General features: G+C 39.9%; 1 protein-coding gene across 5 annotated transcripts in view; it reads left to right on the top strand.

Annotated features, from left to right (window-relative positions):
• Positions 1 to 26534, top strand: part of POU6F2 (POU class 6 homeobox 2) — a 315556-nt gene that overhangs the window by 198991 nt on the left and 90031 nt on the right. For all 5 annotated transcript variants that reach the window (XR_012633242.1, XM_074900920.1, XM_074900922.1 and 2 more), the window contains exon 5: positions 16015 to 16325. Coding sequence is in view for 4 of the 5 variants with exons in the window: in XM_074900920.1 (XP_074757021.1) it covers positions 16015 to 16325 (311 nt within the window). In the remaining variant the exon portion in view is untranslated. The remainder of the gene's footprint in view (positions 1 to 16014; positions 16326 to 26534) is intronic.

Here is a 26534-nt window from a genome sequence, read left to right as displayed (position 1 = left end):
ACAGATTGGGTCTGCCTGAAAACACACAGCAGGCTCCTAATGTGGTCTTACATAATGTAGAAAAGAAAATAATGGAATTGTTAAATATAAGCTGTCTTTGCTTAATAAGAGTGGCAACACAGTAAAGGTGAAATATGATTCCACGCAGGAGCAATGAGAAAGCCCGCAAGAAACGAGGATTTTTTGACTTTTTATAGTATTTTGTTTTATTTTTTACTGTTTTATTTCAGGGTTTATTGGTGTGTACACTATCAAGAGTTTGCATTATTGGAAAGGACAGTAAGTCTAGACAGCAGACGTCTGCTGTGTTATCTATTAAGGATGGCAGAGCAAGTACTGAGCCCAGTGTTAGTGGCAGAACTGAAGCAAAGAGAAAATCAGACCCACAAGACAAAAACTGTTAGAACTAAGTAAAGGCCACGTTTTCCTCTTGGTTTCGGAAGTGTAAATTCACTGACACTGCTCTCATTGCTCTGTGAAACTCAGAGAAGGGTTTGTCCTACTGTCCTCGTCAGCCGTGTTGACTTGTATATTTTTTTTTGCAGCAAGTGCATCTGTAATGTAGTTGCAAGAGGTGACCACTGGGAAGTTTTTAGCTTTTAAAGACAAGAGGTTGTCTGAGGGAAAAGGAGAGGTCTATGATGACTTCCCCCCAACCAGTGCCAGTGTTTACTGTGAACATATTAGTCTCATAGACAAAGGAAATAATGACTGATCGTTTTTTAAAGTTGCATATTGTATAATTTTAAAGGTACATCCTTGGTACACACTTACATGAGTGAACACTCAAAGACTGTAGCAGCTAATGGACAAGCCTTCTGTGGTTTATATGGTTTGAACACAATTTTGCGCTGTCATGTGTAAGGAAGGGATGACTCTGCCTTGATTCATCTTGTGCCTTTTTACCTTGGGGAAAAAAAGGATACAAAATATGGACAGGACAAGTCACGGGCCTGCTTTTCTCTTGAATTATTGTGATCATGAGTGGCCATAGCCAACTGGGTCAGACTTGGTCTCAGCTGCCTTTGCACATTTTGCTCTTTAGAAGTAAGTTCTAAGAGGAGTAACAGTTTTCTCCTATTTTGAGCTGCAATAAGGAGAGCTGTTGAGTATAGAGCCTGTGTAGGCTTTGTGCTTGGAGAGTACCTCCAAAACACCTCATGTGGCTCCTCTGTCTTCAGGTCTCTGACCCTCGTTATGGACAAAATGGCTGAATGTTGCCTGCACAGGCTTTATAACGCATGAAGGTCTTTCTTGCATGTATAAATCTCATACGTATATGTGAACATCGTAAAATCTACTCAGATTTCTTGGTTTATTACTGTTATTACTTGTAATATATTCATAACAAAAGCAAGCAAGCCTTAGCATCACTGGTCCTGAAAGCCTGAGAATTATTTTGCAGGGGGGGTAGGAAGAGGGAAGGAAGGAGCTGTTGAACAAGAGAGGGAGAGGAGTTTCCATTTCCCATTTGTTCTGTAATTTGGGAGGCAGTAATCATTGGTGTAGCAAGGTGTAAGGCTTACACAATGGTTCAAATTTCATAAGCATAATAAAAGTCTGGGCACAAAGCAGCACTGTCTTATTAGCAGAGGAAGTGAGGTCAGTAGTCTTCAGCCTCTTAACAAGATGACAGAATTTATGAAGCATCGCAGCAGCAGGATGTGGTTACCTGCAGACTATTCACATAACAAGCCCACCGGGGTCCTATAGTTATCACCCTTGAATTTGTTTTCCTCTCTTCATTTTCTTTTGTCATCCTCCTGTTTCTTTGGCCTAGCTTACTGCACTGGAGGAATCACTTTATTACCTGTGATGGCTTGTTGGTGAAATTTTCTCGTGGATATTTTTATTGTTATTATCATTAGCTAGTTTGGTTTAGCTGGCTCCATCTGTGTGTCTCTGATGATAGAGCTGCTCACCGTGGTGTGCAATGAACTCTAAGTACTAGTCTTCCAGGAAATCTGGTATTGTTTTTCATTCTGAGGTATCCTTTAAACCTGGTGTGAGAGAAGTGCCTCAAATATGCCCTAGCTGAGGGTTCATCTTAAAAGACATCCTTATTATTGGTGATCTCAAAAAGTCTTATGAGCTTCTGGGAATAAAACCATTGTCCAGACATTATCAAAAAGTAGGAAAAAAAGAAAATAAATGGGTGCTTTTAAACCATCTATCCCTCATTAACACGATGTAGGAGGTAGCTCTGTAACAGTCTTTTCGATGTGGAAATAAAACTTTGTGTATCTTTGACACCCTTCATTTTGAGGATCTTAGCGCACATTGCTGTACTTCACTAAATTACCTTCCAGTGGTGAGGGAAGTGAAGTTCATTATCCCTCCTTTCTTTTATAGAACAGGAAAGTGAGGCAGGGAGATGAACAGCCATGGCCAAGGTGGTGCAGGTACAGTAGGTTGAGGAAGAGAAGTGGACTCCCAGGTGCTGATCTTCATCCATAAGACAATCAGTCCTGACTCCCTGTTTCTAATCTAACTTACTCTGTCCTACAGGATTATTTTTTTTTTTTCCCCCTCCTAATTAGGAAAACTGTGCTTTGCATCTTGGAAGCACAGCTTCCAGGTGGGAATAGTATTTGTCAGTACAGTGTATTTAATTATTTATAACTACCTTCTTTGTCTGATGGTTTGATTGTTATTTATTTTATTTTCCACCAGAAGGTTTGATCACTTAAGCGGCCTGAAATCAAACATTTGGCAGTGTTTACAAATTATGAAAATGGTTTCTGATTAAAGTGTTCCACGGGGAGATTACAGTTTCAGATCAGTACGTAAGCCAAGGGCACTCTTCTGAATCTCTGCAGAGAGAGCTGCTCTGTGGCACGTGCAGTGTATTCATACCCATGCTGGCACAAGGTGCAGGCTCACACACTTTCCCTGTGGTCTTCTGAGGGCTCTGTCTTCAGAGTGCTCTTATGGCAGGGGGCAAACCGAGCCCCTCAGCCGAGTCAGATGCAGGTCGCAAGGCACCCATCAGACAGTACCTGACAGAAAGGCCACTCCCAGTCGCAGCTGAAAGAAGTGACAGAATCGTGCAGACACCTAAAGCTTATTTATTTTGTGGATACGCTCCAATCAAATCTGAAAATCATTGCAGCATCAGTTAAATCAACAATGCTTCTAGCACCATGATTGCAAGAAGCCAGATGTCATTTCACTGTGCAAGATAATTAAGGGCTATTAGAATTAATCTATTTATTCTGGTTTTGTCTGTGCTGGTCTGTGGACCAGTGTTGATTCACAGACATCAGAGGTCTTATGTTCTTGGCTTCCCCTCTTAAATTCCTGGTGCAAAACATTAAAGCATAAGATGCTTTCCTGGCATTAGTTTCTTTATGAATTGGAAATCCATGTGATCCATAATCTAAATATGTAAAATAGTCTGCAGTGTATGCTGCAAACCTCCTAATGAAATGTGTTACACTGGATGATCGCTTAAAGAACACTTGCCTTCACTCACGGGTCTTACCCTTGTAGGTGTTTTTCTGATGCAGTTCTCATCAGCTCTAATGATTGGGTAGGTATTGGAAAAAAAGTATTCTTAAACATGCCTGAAAAAATAAAGGCAGGGATTTACACAACTGCTTTTCCCCACAATCCCATGAATAAGACTTTCTGACAATAATGTCTAGCCAAATTTGCTTTTGCTTCAGTCCCCTGTTCCAAGGCAAGGATTGCTGGAGTGCCATCATAGTTCCATAAAAAGAAGTAAATGTCTACAGGTGGTAGGAAAAAGAGGCTGTTGGGGCCATATCTGCTCAAAGTGAGGGCTCTGTATGAGAACAGCAGTTGAACTGCTGGAGATGACAGCCATAGGAATTGCCATCCCCTACAGAATGCTGGAGGACCCCATAGAGCTCATCTTTCCAGGTAGTCTTTAGACAAACATGAGTCAAACAATGGCGTTTTTTTGAAGATTGTGTGAGAGGGAAAGAAAGGAGTATTGTTGTGGTCACATGATGCTGGACCTGGCTCTGTCTCAAGGATGAAGATGAAAGCATAGTTTGCCCCATGCTCCCTGGTGCTTGGATGGAAAATCAAAGGGAACCATATTAATTTCAGCTTCATTGAAAACACACAGTAGAAAAAACATTCATAGTTGGCAAATGGAAAAGTTTTAAATTGATGATGGAAGAAACATTCATTTCCAAGCTTCTGAGCGAGCTATTAAAATCAACAGAGTAAAGACAAAATACCTGGCACTGGAAATGAAAAGAACAGTTTTTGCATCTACTTAGTTAACACTTGGCAAAATGAATCTAAAGTAGTGGTTTCAGATTTCCGTGTGCACTAACTGTGCCAACTTTTGTTCTCAGTGTTGCCGTGATAGATAGTTCATCCCACTTGAGAAGCATTTTTGCCTCTAACTTTTTAAATCAGAAGTAGATTTAAGCAAAAAGCTAGATCTTGTATCAGCACTGATATGTGTTTCTTTATTTTGTACTGTTGAATGGTCCGGGCTTTTCATTTAAATACACTATTTTGGAACAAGCTCATCTCCATTTAATTGACATTGGAGTTACTGCAGTAAATCTAGTAACGGTGTTTGCCCAGTATTTATGTCGTATTTTCACCCACACCTCTCAGTTGGCTTCCTCTGAGGGAGAATGAAGTGATGAGAAATACACTAATTTCACAAGCAGGGAAAACTGTGAACAGTAAATTCTTTCCCCTTGCCCTCCCCCCCCTACCAAACATCAATATCTGTGGCTATACATTAGCAACCAATTTCACACGATAAGCAGTGTTTTCATTATCATCAAAATTTTCTTAAATCTCTACAGTTAAAAGTTAGCTTTTGCATTGTTTTATAAAAAGGTTATATATAACTGAAGAAAAAGATAAGAAAAAATAATAATTGTTGTGTGGAAACCTCACATAAGCTAGTTACATCACTGCCAGTATGTTTCTATATAGGTATATAATATATACCTATTAGGATACAATCTCCTGTGAATTTTCTGTATTTTTAGAGCAAGTTGTGCAGGATTCTACTACAACTTTCAGAAGGATAACATTAACAGCAGGTGTATTTAATATTTATAACAGCCTTAGTGCATTGGTAAACACTTTTTTTTTTTTTTTTTTTTTTGGTGCATTAACACATTGCTGAATTTGTTTAAAAGACTGAGAAACGTGGAGATGACAAACAATGAGAAGAATGTTTTGTAGCATCATTCAGGTTTGGTATAGCTAAACACATGCAGCTGATGAGACCTAAACCCTTATTTAAAATGTTATTTCATTATCCTGAATAGTAATTAAGGCAGTGTTGACTTCAGGAAGGCAAAGACTAGCATCCTGTGAATTTTTTTGAGAATTACTGGTTACAAACCAAATTCAGCTTGTCTTCCATTATCTGGTCTGGAAAAGCAAGTATTTCATTGATAAGGGTAATAAGGTACTAGTTACTGCATCAAAAGGGCAACAACATTCTATTCTGACTGAATATGCAGAGAGAAATAGTGAATGATTTTTAAGTAGATTTTTGGCCAACTGTAAATTCATCCTTTCGATTTTGTTCCTTTTCTGTAAGTGGGAACTCCTGCTCCATTTAAGTAAATACATTATTAAGTTGTTTTCTTAGTTGCTGTGTATCCCTTTCAAATTAAAAATAATTAACCTTGAAGAAGCAACTTAATAGCTAAAGTAAGGTCTAGATGCAGTTTGTTCAAAGGCCTGCTGTTACCTCTTTTGCAGTGTACAAAAACGTATGAAGTATCAAGCAACACGGGGCTTCCTGATGTGAAAGCCGTGAAGTGGATAGTGCATTGACTGGGCAGAGTTATGCAGCTGCTTTTCTGGACTCACCCATCCCCCTGTTCAGCTGGGGATGGAGCTTCATCCTAGCACAGAAGTGTGACTGGCTTTGCAGCCTGTGAGCGAGAAGTGCCCGTACAATCTTCTCACTATGTCTATCACCCAAATTTTCTACTGATGAGCAGTTTATCTATGTGGATAACCAGGTTGTTTATTTCAACAGTGAGCCAGAAATTTAGGTAGGTGGAAGCACATGAGCACTGAAAGAGCAGCTAATTCACTGTTGCTGTGCGAGGGTGATAGTCGCCAAGCACAGCTGAGACAGGATTAGCACCTGAAGCAGCAACATGTTTGGCTGATGAACTGTAGGGACAGGAGAGAAATCTGATATTCAGCCTCCCTCATTTTAGTGCAAATTAACAATGAGCAGTCAGTCAGTCCATCCACAGCAGATGACCAGCTGGTCACCTACTGTTTAACTTTGGTTTTAATCTCTCTGGAAGTAAAATAAACTAAAAAAAGGGATATAAGCAGATCACCTTAAACTGACCACCTTAAAGCTTACGAAAAGAAAACAGTTATGGATACTGCGGTATGTTTTGAAAGTCACACAACTGAATACAGCCATTCTTATCTATGCACAACAAATAATAAAAATCACGGCAGATTCTTAAAGACAGCAAAATAGAGCTACTGTGAGTCAACAGCAGGCAAATGTAATGGACCTTGCTAGCGGTACATACATTCAGGACCAGTTTGTGGTGTGACAGATTACCAAATTAGAGTTTGCTTCTTGGCTGTTCTACAATTTCTCATGTGGAGGGAGTTGTGTAGTCTCTCTGCATTGATCCCTTATCTAAAGGGAGAACACCTCCATATCCTGCTCGCCTATTGAGGTTAAAGCACCTAACACAGCACCTCCTCACCAACACAGTGACCTATGCTGGGGATTGCTCCTGTACCACAGCTATTAAGCAATATCTCGTGTCACTTAGAGAAAATTTTTTAGTCCATTTTTATTCTTCAATGACTGAAGAATGATGCAATGTTCACCACGGTACTGCGCATGTGTCCCAGCTGGTGAGGAATGGCCTTCAGTTCCTTGGAGCTGCATAGGGACTGAGAGCATTACAGCCCTTGCAGGATCAGGGGACATGTTTTGTTTTGTACTCTTCCCCACCTTTTTTGCCATTGCTACCATTTTTAATTTTTTCATGGCTTGGTAAAACAAGGAGAAGTTCAAGCCTATATTGATGATAACAGGGCCCGTGGTTAATAAGATTGAAGCCTAAGGCACTGCTCCAGCAGAGCATTTGTGTGCATGCCTTGCAGCAAGGTAGAACTGCCACTTCTGCACCTGGTTCTCATACTTGCTGTTGTAGTTTTATTGATTGTAAAGGAAAGGACTGGGCTGAGCTACATTTTTTCCCTTTCTCCTTATAGTGTACAGATTGCTGTTCTCTGAGACATTCCACGGCCTGTTCTCCCTGCTGCTCAGCTAACTTCTCTAGCTGGAATTTGTGCACTGGGAACTGAATTTACAGCTGCTTGAATCTTGGAGTTCTTAACAGAAAACAGAGTTTTCTCAGGTCTACCAGTTTTCAGAATAGACTGGAAGTGGAAAATGATAGAAACATGGATATAATGACAGTCAGAGAGATGAAAGCAACCAGTCATACCAAGACACCTGGTGGGCATAGTACCCACTGCTGCTTCCCTCAGTTGAGGCTGGGGAAAAGTGACATTGTCCTTTCTCATTCTCAGGACACTTCCAGAAGCTCAGCATCAAGGCCAGCCTTTTAAACCACAAACACTTTGATCCACTATTTGATTGTATTGTTTAAAAACCCCCAAACACACACATACACAAAACCCCCAGTACATTTCACTTACAGTAACTTCACTTTTAGTTAAGGAAACATGACTCACTTCAAAGACTCTTTGAAGAGACTTCTAATAATTCCTGATCTTCAAAGAACCATTGCTGAAGCTATACCTGGATAAATATTTCTTTGTCAGAAGAGCCATTTGCCGTAAACAATTATAGAAGATGCAACTGCAGATCTATTATCTGAAAGAATGCAAAATCACCCTTTGAAGCCACCAGGCAGTTCAACCAGTTCCTTTTGACAAGACTTTGCTCCAAAGCCTCACATAGCCACCTCACTAGCAGAAATGGCAGGGCACCCAGTGGGCTGGGGACCCGTGGTGCTCTCAACTGCGGGACAGGATTCTGCACAACCTCTTCAAGAACTTCTGAGGCTGTATATTGTTGCAGTGTTTTTTCCACAAGCATTGCTACTTTGAGGCATGTCAAACACTTAGTCTGCATAAGTGCTGTGGAAATTATGGTTCCCATCAATATGAGAGCATTTGAAAGAGACAAGGAGAGAAAAAAATATAAGCTGCAGTTCCAGATATTAAAGGTTGTATGTGCAGAGAGCACCCAGCCTTTGTCTGATGTCCATTATGAGTCATGGTCATTGTTCTCTGAGTCAGCAGACTGTTGTTTCAAACTTAATTTCTTTGTGTCATTCATCTGTTCCCTGTCACATCCCTTTGACAGTGAAATCTTATATTGGGCTGTGTTGGGCTTTAAATGATAATTTTTTCTCCATCAATTAGTTTCTTCCAAAGGAATTCTGCAGAATTTTTCCCAAGAAATGGGAGGCTATCTTAAATTCTGGTCCATAGGAATGTTCTTATGGGCTCAATATGGTCTGGAAATCCAGTCTGCAGGAATACCATGCCACTCAGTTTGATTTTCCATTCCAACACTATTCTGTTCTTAGACAATCTGGGGAGAAGTCCTGCTCTCTGTAACTAGAATACTGCTTTTATCTGGCTTAAGGAGTTAATGTTAAGATCCTGCCCCTGATCTCTGAGAGTCATGTTTTCACCCCCCGCACCCCCCCCCCCCCAAAAAAAAAAAAAAATAGATCAAGGTGGTAAAATGAGGAGTTTACCAGATCTAGATATCGCTTGCTTGACACCCAGCCTATGGCACTTACATTGCCCTCAGACTATGTTATGGTGGGTTTTTAATTGCCTGTCTTTGCATGAGGGTCCCAAGACAGCTCCCTGATTGATCCCCTGTGTCTTGATGATACCCTGACTCCAGTTAATGTTTCAGCCATCTGTACAATATGAGGCCTAAGGTCCCATTTGAGCTGAGGAAGCAAATGGCTTATTAAAGTCTAATTTCTCCAGCTTGTTCTTGCCTTTGGGCATTTTAAATAGGTTAATGCAATTTTTACAATACACTCAGGGAACTTTACTTACAGAGTGTTGTCATAAACTAGAGGAAAATAGCCCCCAGATTATCTTAAAATAGGAAGTATTCCAAATATACTTGCCTTGATATTTAGTCAAGCTCTCTACTTAGAACAACAACTTTTTCTTCTTTTTTTTTTTTTTTTTCCCCCTTAAGATTTTAGTGGATTATTGTACATTTTAAGGTTTGGTAAGGAAAAAAATGTCAGATTTATTTAATGCAGTGGATCATTTTTCAGGGAAGTTCCTGTATTCATCAAAATGTGGAGACACCACAGGCACCATATAAATTATGATGGTTTTCTTCTTAATACTTCCTTTTTATTGCCTATATTCTTTAAAGTGAATTTAGTGCTCATGAAAGATGCTGGATACAACAGTAGAAAGTGAAGCCCTCTGTTTATCTGCAGAATTGGTGCAGAGGAGCATTGGCAATGCAAGTTTCTCCCCATAACCCCATCTTTGTTCAGGAGCTGAAACCTTGAGGAATCACCTTTAGGAAGGAGAAGATGACTTGGTCTCCTTACTCTTTCTGTCCTTAGCCTTTCTGCTGAAAGTGCAAATAAAGATGGCATTTGGTGCCATCCAAGGCCGTAGTCTTTATGATCTTCCTAACAGGTATTGGGAGACCACCAGTTTATTACCTTGACTGTGTGGCCGACTGCTTCCAATGCAGGCTTCCTGTGGATATCTGTGTGTGAATACATCTTCTATAAGGTAGAAAACACTCAAAAGCACCATTAAAGAGTAATGACTTTTCTTCTCTGTATTGACCTAGACTGGATTTGAACCAGTGATTTAGAAATAATATGTTCTCTATCCCATTACTAATATCTTCAGCCACAAGATCAGCCCATCCTTTTTTTTTTTTTTTTTCACAAAGAGGATGCTAACATATTTAAAACAACTCACATTTTGATCTCAAAAAGAAAATTTGAGCATATGCAAAAACACATTGGGTATTTGGCTAACCTACCCCCCATTACCCAGAGAGTATACGCAGGCTTGCATTACACTGTTCAGTGTGAATATTAAATCTTTAGAAATCTGTTTTAAAGAAACAAAAGGCATATACCTCATTAGAAGAGAATCAACAGGGCAGAAAAAAAAAGCAGGCCACGTCAGTTCAAACACAAGCCCAGATGCTTAAGTTAGTTACACTTTTCAGTTTAAGGCAATGCAAATGGGTTCTCCATTACTGGGGAAGTGGAAAAAGGCATTAGGCCCTTGAAATGGCAAGAGTCAAGTTCTGTGTTCAGTCAAATAGGAAAAGGTTTAATGTATGATTTTCTCCTTTTTAGTCCATTGTACATTGTGTCAAGGCACTGAAGAACATCTATGCAATTATGCAGACAGGAGGATAGAGAAAAGAGTAGCACAATAGTTTGTAGGACAAAATTGTTTCTTATTCCTCCTATCCCTTCTTCCTCTTTATACAGAAACAAACATGCACAAAACATTAATAAAATAAATCAGACATTATGTGAAGCTTATCCACAAGAGCAGATTCTAGATACAAATAGCATCCCTGAACATTAATTTGATCTTCTGCCAAGCACTGTAGAGGTCTTAAGGATCTGAGTTTATATTGTGAATAAGAGGTGGAAAAGGAGTCCTAATTTTTACATTGTTTTCATAATGTAAACATTTGTGGGCTTACTTATGTTCCTTGCTTTTTGGAGAAATGTGATTAAACTTTAAAATGTATATTTGTATTTAAAATATAACCAGAGCCATTCCCATACTTATGCAATAATACATTAGGCAGAGGCAGCAGGCAGTTGATAGTACTTTCAGTGAATACAGTCAGGATTGGGATTTGAAGACAGAGCCATTTCAGTTTTTCCCACTAAAAAAAAAGATTCAGTCATTCCCACTGTCATGGATCAGACTGCTTCTTTCGGCATGGTTGCATCAGAGGTGAATTTTTCCTGTTACTTGACAGAGGGGCATTTTAGTTTCATTTCAGTTTCCTGCGTAGGTAACCAGCAGAAGAAGAGAAGATACAAGGAAGACATGAAAAGATCCATTTTACATAAATATTGTAAATGCACAACAGCATTGTGCCTAAGTTATCCCCTAAAGGACATCAAGAAGGAGCGAGTTCCTTAGATCATAACTTTCTTTGAGTCCTTAAAGTAGTCTGAGGTCTGTGACAGCCATAGAAGTGACCTGGGAGATCAGGAAGTTTGCTTTCGCTGCCTCTTGACCATCCATTTGCACCACTTAACTCCATATCTCTTATTATAATGTAAATGCTTTGATGCTGTGGCTAAGCATAAGCCACTTAAAGAAGGATCATAAAATGTGGGGCCTTCCCTTGGGAAGTCTGCCATGGCACCGCAGCAACCAAGAAATTACAAACTTAAGTTTGAAAACCCCTCATGTCATTGTTTCTTCATCGGTATTAGTTCTTCTTACTATCTGCTTGGGTACCCGGTGTATATTCAACATGTATTTTTCTTAAGGAAAGTTGAAGTGTCGCACAGATTTTGTGGATTTTCCTCAATTTTTCTTAGCTTGCATGCATTTTTAGTGAATTATCTGTCTTTTAAAGTAATGTACTTTATGGGTTTTTTATCCACGGAAAGAACTTTTTGCAATTATCTGCAAGCCTTTTTAATTCTTGAATACAGTTCTGAAAAAAAGCAGGTGCTTCTCAGTTAAATATGTCAAAGTTTTACCCAGCTGTTAGACAGTAAGTCATAAAAAGATTCCTGTGAGGTAGGCAGTGCATGTTATCTTTTATACATGCAGACATAGCGCTGTTGTACCACCTGAAATTCCATCAGGCTCCAAGCTCTGCAGAAAGTGACAAATGCTAGACAGGTATACGATTTATAATGGATGAGCTATGCAAGCAAGCTCTGGGAGTTGGATTGGATTTGATTACAAACAATAATATGACACAACCCCTGCTGTGGATAGTACGCACATTGTGAGAGGCAGTGCAATCAGACAGCGTGAGCACCGGACTGCAGGCATGATCCAGAGCCCTAAATCCACCTTTGCAGTACACCCACTGTGTGGCTTTGGGAAAGCCTTGTCTGATCTAACAGTCCTTTCTCCAATTCCCTCTCTGTTTGTTTAGCAACAACATGTTAAACAATCATACCTCGCTAAGCCACTTCAATGCAATTTATAGCTCAGCATGATAGTAGGCTTTGGAGAGGCTTTCTAAAGGAATTATATGAAAAGACAAGAAGTTATTTGAATAATTTTGTACAGTTGCTGGCAACAAACTTGGAAACTTTTCCATGAAGTAACTTTTCTCCATCAACAAAATTTTCCCTGAAGTTATATCTACCTTCCACCCCAGCAAGAATGAGTGCATTTCCAGTACAAAAGTGAATGGTACAGATATTCCTGCATCAGCCAACATTCAAGTATTGAGCAGTCCTGAATGCAAAGCTTTGCCGCTCCTAGATGGGGAATGAAAAAAAGTCTCCACATCAAGCTATTGTCTGATAGCGCTGGGCATGCCCAGAGAATTTACAAACTTGGTGCTTTCCAGGTCAACTTCAGACCGTCTTCATTCATTGCACAAATCAGCTTGGCTGAGTGATTGCACCTGCTCACTTTGTCGATGCACAGAAGTATTCTGGTGATGGCCGTTGGACATCAGTTACATTAGCAGCTCAGTAGGACCTGAACCTGCAGAATTCTAGGTTAAAAACAAGCTTGAGGCATTTTTTTCCCCTTTTTCTTCCCTCTGGATTATGTCCCTCGTTTTGTGTATTGGCAAAAGAAAGAATGTGCAAATCAAAATGTCCTTTACACGGAGTATTAGTCTTATGGAGAGTGGAAGTTTAATGAAGATTTAGATTTTAAGAATGTAATTCAACAGCAGATCAAAGGCATGTCTCGTTAATGAAACTGAAGCCTACACTGTTAGGATAACTGTTCTATCAAGTAAATCCCAACATGGCAACAATATAATCTTTCTTTCTTAAGCAGATTCATACATTTAGTAAAACTGCATTTCAGTAAGTGTGGATTTTTGTCCAGTAGTAAACAAATAGATCAGTACTATTTGTGTGTATCTGTGCTTTAGACTCTGTAATTTTGCAAGGCTACTTACATGTTTGGCAATGTTTCAATGAAAGCATCCTTAAAGAAAATCATATGCTCTGTGGGGAACACAAATACTAATAATTATTAAATATTAGTCTTTGGATTGCTCTGAGCTACATGCAAACACACAAAACAATAAACATTTTTCCATATAATGTAACCACCTCTTCATTTGTTTCATTTCGTCAAGCATCTTCATTTATTTTACACTTTAGGCTTCTTTACCGTTCTCCTCATGTCTTGTATGTTCATTTTAAGAAGTCCAGGCTGTGATGCTTTTTAATATTCTATCAACAGATATTTTTTACATACCATAAGTTCAATCATAAGATCATTGACAAAAATTCAATGCTGACCTGATTTTGTACTTTTATGTTATTGGAATCACAGTGATCTCTCTATCCTGTGTTACCTCATGTTATCTCAGATTGATACTTTTGGTGTTCTTTTAATTATTGGCCATATTTTGCAAATTCTAGCTGAAAGGCGTACTTCAAGGAGCAAAATATGTTCTGTCCTCCAAAAATGTTTCAGTAGATTGCTTCTTCTCCACCTCAAATGCTTTTGCCTGTCCCCTACTACCCAATACCCTACAGCATTCTGACAAATCCATTTTTCCAAGTGATGGCATTTAAGAACACCCTGTGGGAGCAAAAGAATTTGGGGACCATTGCAGTAGAAAAAAAAAGCCACTATATCTAGTTTGCTGTAGAGAAATTTTTCTTGCATCTTGTCTGGTTGTGCACATAGGGTGTAATACCACCCCTTGTTCCTCTCTGTGAGCCACATGCATTACAATTTATGCTTCTGTGGGGCATCCCTGCATTCATTTCTATATTGGAGCCTATGGAAGCAGTAAGGGCCTTTGTGTTTGAAGTCTTGGTTCTGGTTATCAATGGTCTGTCCAGACTGCTAAGCTGTCACAGGTGAGGAGGTGGCCTGCACAAGCTAAGGCGCTGGTCTAGATGAGGTTTTTCCTTGTGGGAATGAGAAGGGTCTTTCTGCCTCTGTGTACGTACCTACAGATAGAATTGGTGAATATTCCTTGACATCTGAGGTGCTTCATGCTATGGTTAATATTTGTCTATGCAGTTGCTTTCCTGTATACACACCTCCATTCTTTGTTCTTGTATGCCTTGGATTATATGTCCATTTACTACCTTCTTGCCTTTGGGGCATTTAGGTATGAGTTCTGATCGTGAAACTGATGGGAACGTACCTCTACTTCTCCAGGCTGATTTCTTTTGCGTGAGATACCATGCGTGGTTTTAACCTGACGGTCATTCTGTTTTATGTTGCAACACAAAACTTCCATCAGTAACTTTCCTGATGGAGAGATATTGATGTTACTAGCCCTCCTTCTCTGCATTATTCAAGTTGGTTTTTGAAGTCACATACACATGACTATAATTCTTGTAAAGGTATATTTGTAGTTCGATTCCCGCCCCTGGTGAAAGAAAATTTAGAGCAGCTATGAGTATAGGAATGGATGACCAGCAGCTCTTCCTACCAAACCTTTTACTTTTCCTTCATACAGACTTTTCTGGCTTACCCATTCTGCCTCATCTTTCTCAGTTTTTTTCTTTTGCTTATTCCAGTTTATGGCTCATTGATTTCATAAGTTGTACTAAGACCTCAGGTTCATCCCTGGGGCATAGACATCTAGACAGCCGAAATAGGGCTGTTGGCATGAAAAGAAAGTGGAGATGACTTGGCTTTATCTGCCAATCCACAAATAACTTGGTGAACAGAGTTTCTGGCCATGAAATCTGAATGTTGTTTTAGAAATTACAAATTTGATTCATTCCTAGTTTACTTTGGCTTCTGCTGATGGAAACTAGAATAGAGAGTGGTGTTGGCAAAGCCGTATACAGAGCACAAAATAGTTCAGTGACCTTATAAGCTGTTCCTCTTGGGATCTTATAGCCATCTAACGCAGCCCCTAAGATGTTGATTAAAGTGGGTAAGGCCAGAGACCCAGGTGACTTATTCAGGGTATAACCTTAGAAAATATCAGGCTCCTGTAATGTTCTGGCTGCTGCTTAAAGCTCTTCTTCCATAGTGACATCCCTGTGGCACACTTCTTGCCTTCCTGAATTTAATTAATGCCTTCCTTAGTCAATTTGAAAGTGTCTCTGGGAGATAAAATTCGCTTCTCTGTGGCAGCAGGTTGATGTGAGCCACCAGTTTCCAAGCCTCACGTGTGGAGCACATGCTAGCAAAACAGGACAGACCTTTACTACCAGGAGTAGGTGAGCAGTGTAAGTGCACAGAATACCTACCCTATTTCACAAGAGGAACTTTATGGCTTTTAGATGCAAATGATAAGGAGCAGTTCTAATTTCAGAGACACACACATTTTGTTGGGTATTTTTGCTACCTATGCATTGCACAAGAAATCCCCAGCTGAATGTTTTATTTCCTGACACCTGCTGCATAAAGGCATGACAAAGCTCTGTTCAGAGCATCCTATAATTTACAACTATGGTTTTCTCCTCCTTTATATAACAGCACCGGTTCATGCAATGAGTTTTTGGTATGCTGTGTACAGTGACATCCTGTTGGCCTCTTCTCCAGGCAGGCAAAATTCCCATTGGCTTCACGGGTAAACTTGTCTGAGCAAAGGCTGCTGCTCAGCTCTGAACCCTTCCAAAGGTTTGCTTTCACTGCCTCCAGTGAAGTCCAACTCTCACCACAGAACTGCTCTGGCAGAACCACAGGCTATTATTGACAGGATTGTGTTTCCTGCCACAACCTGAAGTCTGAGGCCAGCTGACCTCAGTGGGAAGTGTTCCTCACAATGTGACAGAACCAGAACTTAATCCAGAATATCTTTAACACAGTAGCTATTATGAAACCTACATAACTCCCTTCCCTCTCTTCAATTCACAGCTACCTCATCCCTGAACTCCCAGCTTCAACAGCTTCAACATCTTCAGCAGCTCCAGCAGCAGCAGCAAGGTCAGCAGCAGCAGCAGCAAAGCCAGCAGCAGCAAGGTCAGCAGGCACAGACTCCACAACCACCCCAGCAGACCCAGCAGCCACAGCCACAGCCGTCAGCGCCACCGCAGCAGAACCAAACACAGTCCCAGAGTCAGAGCCAACCACCTCCAGCCCCACAGTCCTCCAGCTCCCCTCAGAAACCCAGCCAGTCACCAGGGCATGGCCTTCCATCTCCTCTTACTTCACCAAATCCATTGCAGGTAGGACACTACATACAAATCTCTAATGGTCTAACAACAGAAAGTGCATACTCACCTGCTGCAAGAGGAAATCAAGTGAAGCTTACACCTCCTGACCATATGGGCTGAGAAATTCTACCTCGTATTGGTTAATCCATACAGGCATGTAGCTTACAACAGCTAAAAGGCCTGATAAGCCAGGAAAGCATAGATAATGACGGTCCTAGTCTACTCCTTTCTGAAGAGTAAACATCTTTTGCTCTTAAAGTCTGTATCATAAAACCCATAGAAAACTGATTTTTTCCATGGATTCAGCATGGGACCTTTGGAAATGTTGTTTGCCCAGCGGTCACCCTCCACGTATGAGGACAGCAAAGTTAGATGTTCATTAGCAGATGATCCTGACTGTCCGTAAAAGAAACAGAGCTTCTGCTGGTGGACATGTGCAAGGGATGGATAGGTTATCCTTCCTCTTGAAATCACAGTCCTAACGTTTATCCTGCTGAGAATCAAATATTTCTGTTAAGAATCTCAGTATAGACTCCAAAGCTAAGAATGCAAGTTAATGCCTTTCCTAGATGCTCACTCCAATGACAAGTTTGGTTTTTAATAGATCAACAGCTGTGGCACCCACACTGATGCTGGGCTCTGCCCATCTTGGAATTCCTGGGCAGAAACAGGAGAGGTCTGATCCAGTGGTTCTAATTTCTTATACTTGAGTGTTCTTGCACTACACGTGTCATGCTATACCCACGTCCTGCAAGAACAGCTTTGACTCTACCCCCAAGTATGATTCTGAAGAAACACCAGGGTAGTCTGTGAAATGAGCAGAGTCTCTTTCACTGGGCAGTGGATCTGCACTTAGAAACCAGCAATTCACTTTATTCTGTAAATTTCAAGACCCCACTTTAGAGGTTTTATCCACACGGATGAATTTGACTCCATTTCCTACAGAAATTAAACTGCTTTAGCTTAATAATTAAAAAATCCTTTTTCAAACAATTAAGGGAATCGGTTTACAAGAAGCTGCGTTTGCCGTGTGGCCAGTTAAACCTGCATTAAACTGAGCTTCAACTAAATTGAATCAAATCTGATTTTTTAATGGTTTAGATAATAGACTTAAAAGTCCACAAGAAATGTGTCCTTCCTTCCTGAGCCTTTTCTTATATTAGAGCATAATGTTTCTAGAGATTCTTCTGTGTATTGTCTTAAGGGCTACTTAGGCACCACTTAATGCCCAGTCTATCATGCTAGTGAGTGCTTTGGGACTCTTTAGTATGCAGATTATTGACATACAGAGACAGGAGTATTTCCAGAGGAGCTTCTGTTACATTTTATTGTCTTGGTGGAGCTGTAACGTATGCACACTAACTGTATACACTATATGTTGCTCAAACTGCCTGCTAAATAGTGTGCTTCAAAAGGCATTCAGTTTTCCAAAGAAAGCAAATGCACTCATAAATTAGAGTTGGAGTAGGAAGGAAGTAGGATTATCTCGGCGAACATACCTCAAGAGGGTTGTACAAACACTGAATCTGAAGTCTTAGCTTTCATATAGCCTCTGGTCCCAGTGTAAATCTCAACTGAATCTGAATACTTCCAGTCTCATCTGTGACCTCCAGGTACAGGCTTGTAGAAGCACTTTCTACTGTTAGCTCTCAAGGGTCGCATCTCACTTGCTGAAGTACAGCAAAAGTAAGTAGAACAAATAATTCCTTGCACGGGAAGTGCTAATGTCAATGTTTTCACGGAGATACCTTGGCATGCTTATCCTCACAACTACCCTTCTGAGGGCAGTCTGGATGTGGCAGACTCAAAAGAATTGGAAGGAGGGAACCAAGTACGCTGAGGTGGTTTTAGTTCAAATGCTGTCCCCTAAACCTTTTGGGATCTGGGATTAGCGTTAATGAAAGACACCAGGGTGAGAGGTCTGGCGTACCCACCGGGCTGAGCTCAGCCACACCACTAAGCCAGCTGCGTGACTGGGACACTTTCAGAACAACAGTAAAGGAATTAGAAGTCATTAGCTGTCAGCTCTGGCTCAGCATTAAAGAGTTACTAATAAATTGAGGGATAAGTATTTTTAATGTTCTTTCCTCTCTGATCCTTGCCATGAAAACTGAAATTTTGCTCACAGATACAAACATGCTGTGCGCTGACATCCAGAAGAGAAGCCAGATTCAGCACGGTACTTCGGGCCTTGCCTTAGCAATGTGTGTAGGGCCATTAGTTTGGCCTTCTAGCCATTTCCACGGCAAGTTTAATACTTCTCACGCTTACCTAAGAAATACTTGAGAACTTGAAACATGCTCTGTCATATGCCTGGGAATCGTGAGACTCTTTGATAGGCAAGCAAGCGACGCTCAGAAATATTTCCAGAGGAACTACTGCTGCACTTTATATGTGGTTGAAGGATGTGTACAGGTACTTTATTCTAAAGCAGAACAGTGGTAATATCTCCTCCATGAAATTTATCTTTCCATTCTAAATCCTGCAGAGATAAACTGTTTTACCCCCTGTACTGGGTCTGGCCATCACACCCCCATACATCTAGCTTGGGACTGGATCTGATATTGTTTTCTTCTGCACAAACATTAAAAAATTATATAAAAAAATAAAAAAAAATAATAAAAAAGGAGGGAGCACATGTTTGGCAGCAGTTCATATATCCAGTTCATAACAGCTGCTTAGAATGTGGATTTTTTTAATGTCTAATGCTTTAACTTAAAAATCGACCTAGAACAAAATTCAGAGATATTATGGCCTCTAAGGTAATGTTCTTTATGAACTAGAATGAAATGGGTTTTGTTTGAAGAATATTAAGGGAATAAAAATCAACTAAGTTAAAGTTTGACAGCTTAAATTTCATTTCTGAATTCTTGATTTTTTCATGTGGGCTTTATCCTCTTACATTATTCAGGATCTGTCTGAAAGATATTAGTTTAGAACAATGCAACCTCAAAAAATTGTCATGGAAAGTCAGTAATTCAGAAGGATGATTGTGTTTGTTTCAAAAAACTCTGAAGGATAACAGCAATTACATCTCAAAATGTACAGATGCTGTCATGTCTTTCAGAAGGCAAATTAAATGAAAGTGACTTGCTTAGGTATACCTGGGTGAGGTACTTCTGCTACCTGATCAGAAATTAATAATACCAGTGCAGTGTACACCAGCTAAAAGTCTCAGAACGATTCTTGTCAGATTGTTCTGTAATACTCTCCTCTAATTTTATCACTATTCTTTACTCAGGTCACTGGTCTGGACTGTAGTTACAAAACTATTATTTTTAGGAAGTCTTTGACTGATTGTGTAGAAAGATGAAAAACCTCACTTTAGGTTCCAGGGCCTGGATTCTGTGCTGACATTCGTGATGATGCTCCAGATTTACTCTGGTAAAAGCAAAACACTGCATAACCAGGGTCATCACTGATTTGCAAAAGACAGCAAACTGGAGGAGAATTTTCCAAAGCAGAGCTGTATTTCAGGAGGTGGTGGGTCAGGTAGATGATGAAACACTTTCAGCACTTCATTTTAAAATTGTGACATTCCTCGTATAGTATGGTTTTTACTTTCATTGTGTCAATTGATTGAGACAAATCCAGAGGCGAAAGACAACCTATCTCAGGTTGTAAACTGGGAACTTTGAAACCTTTACTTCTTATACTTCTCCAAATATGCCTCTCCTGTGAATGTTTAATGTTATTACATGGCAAACAATACGGGTTCTTGAATGGTCAGCATGTTGCAACTTCAAAGCTCGGTTAGCACCTCTTACAGAGTTTCCATTCAATTAAGTCTCTGGAGCCATAAGATCTTGATTATATGCTGCATAAAATCAGATGAGCCAAGTACTAAGTAGCCAATTATTCTGCTTGACTACCAGAATAAGGCACTTTGTATCAGCAACACATATTTAAGTGGCTCCAAATGGAGGTTAGTTTCTGGTGCTGACACTCACTGTATGTTTTAGATGAACGCACCCACAGCCACATCTACAAAGGGAGAGCTGCACTGTAGGAACAGAAGAATTCCCAGTGATTTCTACTGTTCTGTTCATGTGCGAATAGGAACAGACAAACAGGAAATCCCCCAGGGATTGCCCCACTGTAAAATTATTCTGACCATTTTCAGAACTCTTTCCTAAAGCACCTTTTTGTCATAGAAGCCTACCCACAATAACTGCAGCTGACGGAAGATGATGTGAGAAAAAAAATAATAATAAGAGGAGGGAAGAAGGGAAGTGAGGAGATGACAACAGCAGAAAAAATCTTCCAACTGATAGCAAACTCTAGGATAGCAAAACCAGAACCTCCTTCAGATTAAATTTTCATACTAATCTTAAATAATGTATTTGGAACCTCAACACTTTTATAACAAAGGAGGAAAGAAAAGCAGAAAGGCTGAAACACTCAGCTGTAAATGAGGGAGAAAGTGTACACAGATGCCTGAGGCTCCAACAGTCACAAAACCAAACCACCCCTTCCCTGCCAACCTCATTCACTGGTTACCTTCTCATTAAGGAAAAATCTACTTTAAAAAAATCTCATTGTTTACTGACACTTTGATAAATTTACGTATATTTAAGATACAGAAGAAACAACCAAGTCTCAGCTGGTTTGAGGAAGGCAACTGGAGTAAGTTTTCAAGGAGTATAGTCATGGGCTGTCTTTATGTCTGCACTCATATCCAAGTCATGCTGTATTTTCCTCATTGAATCCTGAGATCAAGAAAACTTGATCAAGATTATGACATCAGTAATCCTACTGAGGATTTTTTTTTTTGTTTTGCTAAAATTATCCAGCCTTTATTTCTGCATACGATACTGTGCAACGTATGACTGTCTGAATCTATTCCCAAGTTACTTGGTAATCAGTTTGACAAAGAAATATTTTATAAATGGTGAGCAAATGTAGTTCTTTGAATCCATTTTCCAAAATTTCCTAATTTTTGGTATCAATAGGGTATGAGATATTGCACATCACAAGGCAATACGTGATAGAAACACGTACAGTGGGCATAGGAAGGTTCATGCCTATGACCTGCTTAGAGTGAGCCTGTTGAAGTGCTGATCTTAGGTGGGTTTCCAGGAGGAGCTAGGTTCTAGGAGGTCTCAGCTCTAAACTAATAGCATGGAAACTCCCCCGCAGTCAGCTAAATTAAGTTGAGCTTGGTGAACTGTTGAGAATTTTTTGCATATTTCATCCCCTGTTCACTTCAAACAGATTAAGAAAGATTTAAGCATCTGTTCTACTGACAGGTTTAGATTTCTGAGTATTCTTACAGTATGTTAATGATTTCTGTGGGTTGATAAAGGTGATTTCATGAGTGGAAGAGGCAAGTAGTTGTGTAAAAATTTCCACTAGCCAGAAAGTCATGGTCATACTGATGTACCACACACACACATGCTTATTACCTGTTGCAAATGCTGTTATGATTCAAGTCCCCTCCTTTTGTTTTTGTGCTCTTCTTTTTGCCACTGAAGTAGTTCTGGGAACCACACAGACATTACTGCTCACGAGCTTGAACCTTGCTTGAGAAATTGTTGCCTTTGAGTTTCTGTGCATCCAGGGCCTCCTTTCTTCTTCTTCTCCTCTCACCTTTTCTGGGCACTTCTGTGATCCTCCTCATCGCTTCTGGGTCTGCAAGTGGCTGGACCACTCTGATATAGCAACATGGCAGTTTGTCCTAGGTGAACACTTGGGTATCTCTGCACTGTGCTGTGCCATGCTCCCTGGGCCCGGTGCACAGTGCAGAGACGTGCAGGATGGTTTCCTGGTACGTCTAGCTTGTTTGAGAGACGCTACTCTTTGTGTCTACCTGAAGATGCATGGGCATCATTTCCATGGAACAGTTCATTTCAGTTATGTGTAGGACTGCATCCATCCACAGGACTGAGTAGGGTTTCACGTCTTCTCCTCAGACGTCTTCCTTCTCCCAGCAGCTCTCTGCTTTTTGGGGTCTTTGAGGCATTGGGACTTCACACTGTAGAACTGTTGAATACTACATTTAAACAGAGCAAAGAGGTGTTTAAGGGTTCTCAAAGAGACTTTATAAGCAAGTCTCTTCATTCCCTGAGGAAACCTTCTTGCAGTTGGAGCACTGGCTGCCTGGTCCATCCAAATATACTCTGCAGGTGTTGCTATTTTCAGAAGCACAAGAAGTACTGGTGTCTGACTCACATTTAAAGCAAAGGAAATTAATCTTTGAGCAAAACAACTGGCATTATTAGCACCCAAGGGGCAGAAGCTGAGGCTAATATAGGAAACCATTTGCTAGAGAATTCTCTGAAGGAGAGGGAAGTAGAGATGTTTGCCCAGCAAGCTCTGGCTTCTGAAATGGGAGCATTTAATAAACTCCCTAAAGCAACTGAAGTATTTAATAAATGGGGAAATAAATAAATAACATTCTCCTAGGACAAATTTGGGAAAGGATCCATATCCCATACGGTCTTCTATTTCCAAAGCCTCTCTAGGCAGAGAGAAGAACCCTTGGGGATCTTAGGGACAGAAAAAACTGACACAACCCCTTATTTAATCTTCTAAATGCAATGGATTTGTTTTGCTAGCATTCATTTTTCTTCATTTCTCTTTTCATTCATATTTCCAAAATGTTCAGGGAAGTACAAAATATCACAAAACATTGCTTTATTTTTCCCCCATTTTTCATACCCCTCACCTTTTTGTAATAAAAAAAAAAAAAAAAAAAATTGCAAGTCATCACAAGTTTCTAGTTCTATGAGAAAGAAAAATTTCTACTTGGAAGCAAGTGGACTAAGTGAACACGGAGAACCTAGGGCTTGTTGAATCTAATTGAGGAGCAATATTCTGGGAGTGGTACAGCCCTGATGTTATATCATTCAAAGCTCCTTATACAAATAAACACCTAAAAGAAAGAAAGAAAAAAAAAAAGCTACCAAAAAAAACCCCCACTTCAGACTGTGTTTTAAAGTTTAAAAAAGTCTTTTTGGCGGTACTGCTGAGATCTATCAGTGTCCACTTGTGGATTCTGTTGGTGATTTTAGCAGATGCAGTTTAAGGCAGGTGTTTAAAAAAATAATACTACTTTCTCTTTTTTATTGGTAGCCAGAATGTTTTGAGAGAGTGACTAAGCACAGGCCTGGAGATTATGAAATTTGCTTAAGTGTTAATGGGTTGATTGCTGAGTTACAGCCTGCCGTCTTTACTGGAAATTGATTGACTGGTGCTGCAGGTCTTCACACTTGACGCTCGGATTTGACTCGAAAATTCTGCCAAGTCTTTTACTCTGAAATTTATCTTAATTAGATCTGAAAGACCTGCCACAGCAGAATAGTCACACCGATTAAAATGAAAAACAGGAGAAATTACTGATCAAATTAATCATAATGTCGGGTTACAGCTGTAGGTCTGATGTAATTTGCCACTCCAGTGAGTTACATCGGCCCAGGCAGAGGAAAGAGAGCTGGTTTTACGCTGATCCGTAACACCAGGCAGCTTCGGGCAGCCCATCAGGACGTTTATTCCATTCATTCTCTTGGCTTATTCTGACCTTAGTGCTGCGACTAGAAACAAATTAGGCAAAAGAAAAAAAAAAATCCTTTTATCCAAGGGGTCACACTGGAAACATGAGCTTTCAAAATCCTTGGTTTATTTTTCCCCTTTCTCCCCCAACCTTCTACTTTTGTTTGAAGTAACCAACAATTAATTATGTGGAAATTAGAAAATTAAGAGGTCAGAGGTTACCACCTCAGGAACAAGCCAGAAAATGGTATTTCTAAGAGCTCCTAGTGGGGTAGGATATAAGGAAATTAGGATCATTTAAGCAAATGGGTATATAGCAGCACATGAGAAGGCATGTCCTAGCAGGTAGGAAATCAACAGCCAGACTTGATATAGATGTGATGATCCTAAATTTTATTTTTAAATTACATACTTTTAATATGCTACATTCTACTATAACCGTTGGTTTTTTTTTTAAAAAAAAAAAAAGAAAAAAAAAGAAAAAAATACTAATCGCTGGTTGAATCCATGTTAGAAGGAGATATAGGTTGTGGATCTTAAGGGGCCCCACCATAAAATTTTCATGTGAAACAGGAAGACTTCTGCAAGTTTCATTCCACCAGTAAGCTTTGAAAGATTTTTAGGACAAGCTGTCTTGTAGCACTACTGTATTTTTTGCTGCTGATCCAGGGCAAAGTCAGGGCAAGAAATGAAGATATTTGCCACCAGCTGAGAAAGGAAATAAAGTAAAGGAGAGCGAACAAGAAAGCAGATAAGCACTGTGTGTCTCAGGAAAAAAAAAAAAAAATTGTCTTACCTTTGAAATGCACACAAGTTTTATTTTGACACTGTAGTACCTTAAACTGATCAGAAATTTTCTAAGTGATTTTTCTTCTTCAACAAGCATGTGATTCCACAAAGTTGGTTTCTCCTCTGCCCAAAATTTCATTTTAATTTTCTATTTTAGGCCTGAGAAATGGAAAGAACTGAGGATAGCTTTTGTTTAAAATCAACTTAAGTTGTACATTAACAATCTATTGTACTGAATTGCCTAAAACATAGTGATTTAACAAAAAAAAAATTGAAAACATTTTAATTCTTGGTGATGATTTGAAATCTGCTGAAATACTTCACCATTTTCAAATGCAGGTTTTTGTTTGTTGAAACCTTTCAATATTCCATCTTTCATCTGTATTTGAATCAGAAATTACGTATTATATTAGGATAATTTCCTGCAGGACAGGAATTTGACTTATTTCTGATATCTTAGACATGACCAAATATCCTGTGAGGATTCCAGTTGGAGAAGCAAGCTAGGTTATGTTTGTGAAAGAGATTGGAAGGCAATGATGAGTTTCCAGAAGAGAAAAACTGATGTATGAAAATAGCACATCGTATATTGGTAGGATTATCCTTTTACTGAAGGAATGATGACGGTGCATTTTGGTTCTTAAAGGAGCTGAGATTCTTTAAAGGAGCAATCACTGCTGCAATATCTTTGTATGCCTGTTAAGAAATACTTACAGACTTGTAAAAAGCATCAGGGAAGCAGTCAGACCTGAGAGGATCCTAGGCTCTTAGCAAAAGTATAGATGCTATAAAGAAAACCCTAAAATATGGGCTCAGTCACAATACAGAGCAGTATTGTGCAGTAGTGATGGCCAGTCGGTATCAGAAGATGATTCTGAATGAATGTGATAATAAGTGATATAAAAATTGTTAGTTGCTAATGCTCCTATAATTTTCACCATATTAACCTTATAATCCCATTTTCAACCTGCTAGATAGCCAAACCCAGCTGGGGTGCTGTCTCTGTCTCTTCTTGCTCTCCTCCCAGTTTGGGCAGTACTATTCTTGTGGACTGGTGTCTCCAGCTGGAACAGGACAGAAGGAGGTAGAGGGCTGATTTCCTCCTGACCTTTCCCCAGGGTGTGGGGGACACCTTGCAGAGTGCCAAGCAGAGCTGCCAACTCGGGTTCTCCATGGGCTATGGGGCAGGGGGGCAGATGATGAGGGCCAGGGCTGTACTGGGATCAAGGTCCAGGAATAGGCAAGTAAGGAGAAGTCAGTCTCATTCCCGGGATTCGTCTGAGGGTGTAGCTTACATCAGTGTAGAATTCCTCAGGGACAGGGCCTGATTTTAGGGAGGAAAGGAAAATGTTTGGAGGAAGAGAGGGGAGAAAAACAATGTCTTTGTTATTGACAGTGCCTTTATTCCTACTGACCTTTTCCACTGGGAGACAGACACGAAAAAACAGAGGATTGGCATTGTGAAAGACTGAAATTGTATCACTGATCACCACTCTGGAATAAGATGCTGTGTGCCTTTCCATCCTACCTCTGTCTGCAACTTTTCACTTTATAACAAGACCTAACGCTACTACTGGGGAAGCTGGCAGGAGGTTTCTTATAGCTCTCAAATGAGGCAGGAGCAAGCTCAATATGCCATTAGGAAGGTTTCCCCCTCTTCTCCCTCCTCAACTTTAGAGAATTACAGCTTGCTTTTTTTTTTTTTTAACTGTCTTCTGACTATGAAACGTGTTCTCCATGCAATCAAAATGTGTCTGACAGGATTTTCAGTTCATGTAAAACAAATATAAAAATAAACAAAACTTGAGAAAACCAAGCCATTCTAAAAATCCTTGATGTTTTCCCCATAGACATTCAAAGAGTATGTCTAGGGGGAAATCACTGGTACTTCAAATGTACAAGCAGGTATAGAGATAACATATGTCAGTCCTATAGACCCAA

The sequence above is a fragment of the Athene noctua genome, chromosome 2, assembly GCF_965140245.1.
Source record: "Athene noctua chromosome 2, bAthNoc1.hap1.1, whole genome shotgun sequence".
NCBI classification, from domain to species: Eukaryota; Metazoa; Chordata; class Aves; order Strigiformes; family Strigidae; genus Athene; species Athene noctua.
The sequence above is the reverse complement of the archived record's forward strand: the minus strand, read 5'-3'. Positions and strand labels throughout refer to the sequence as shown.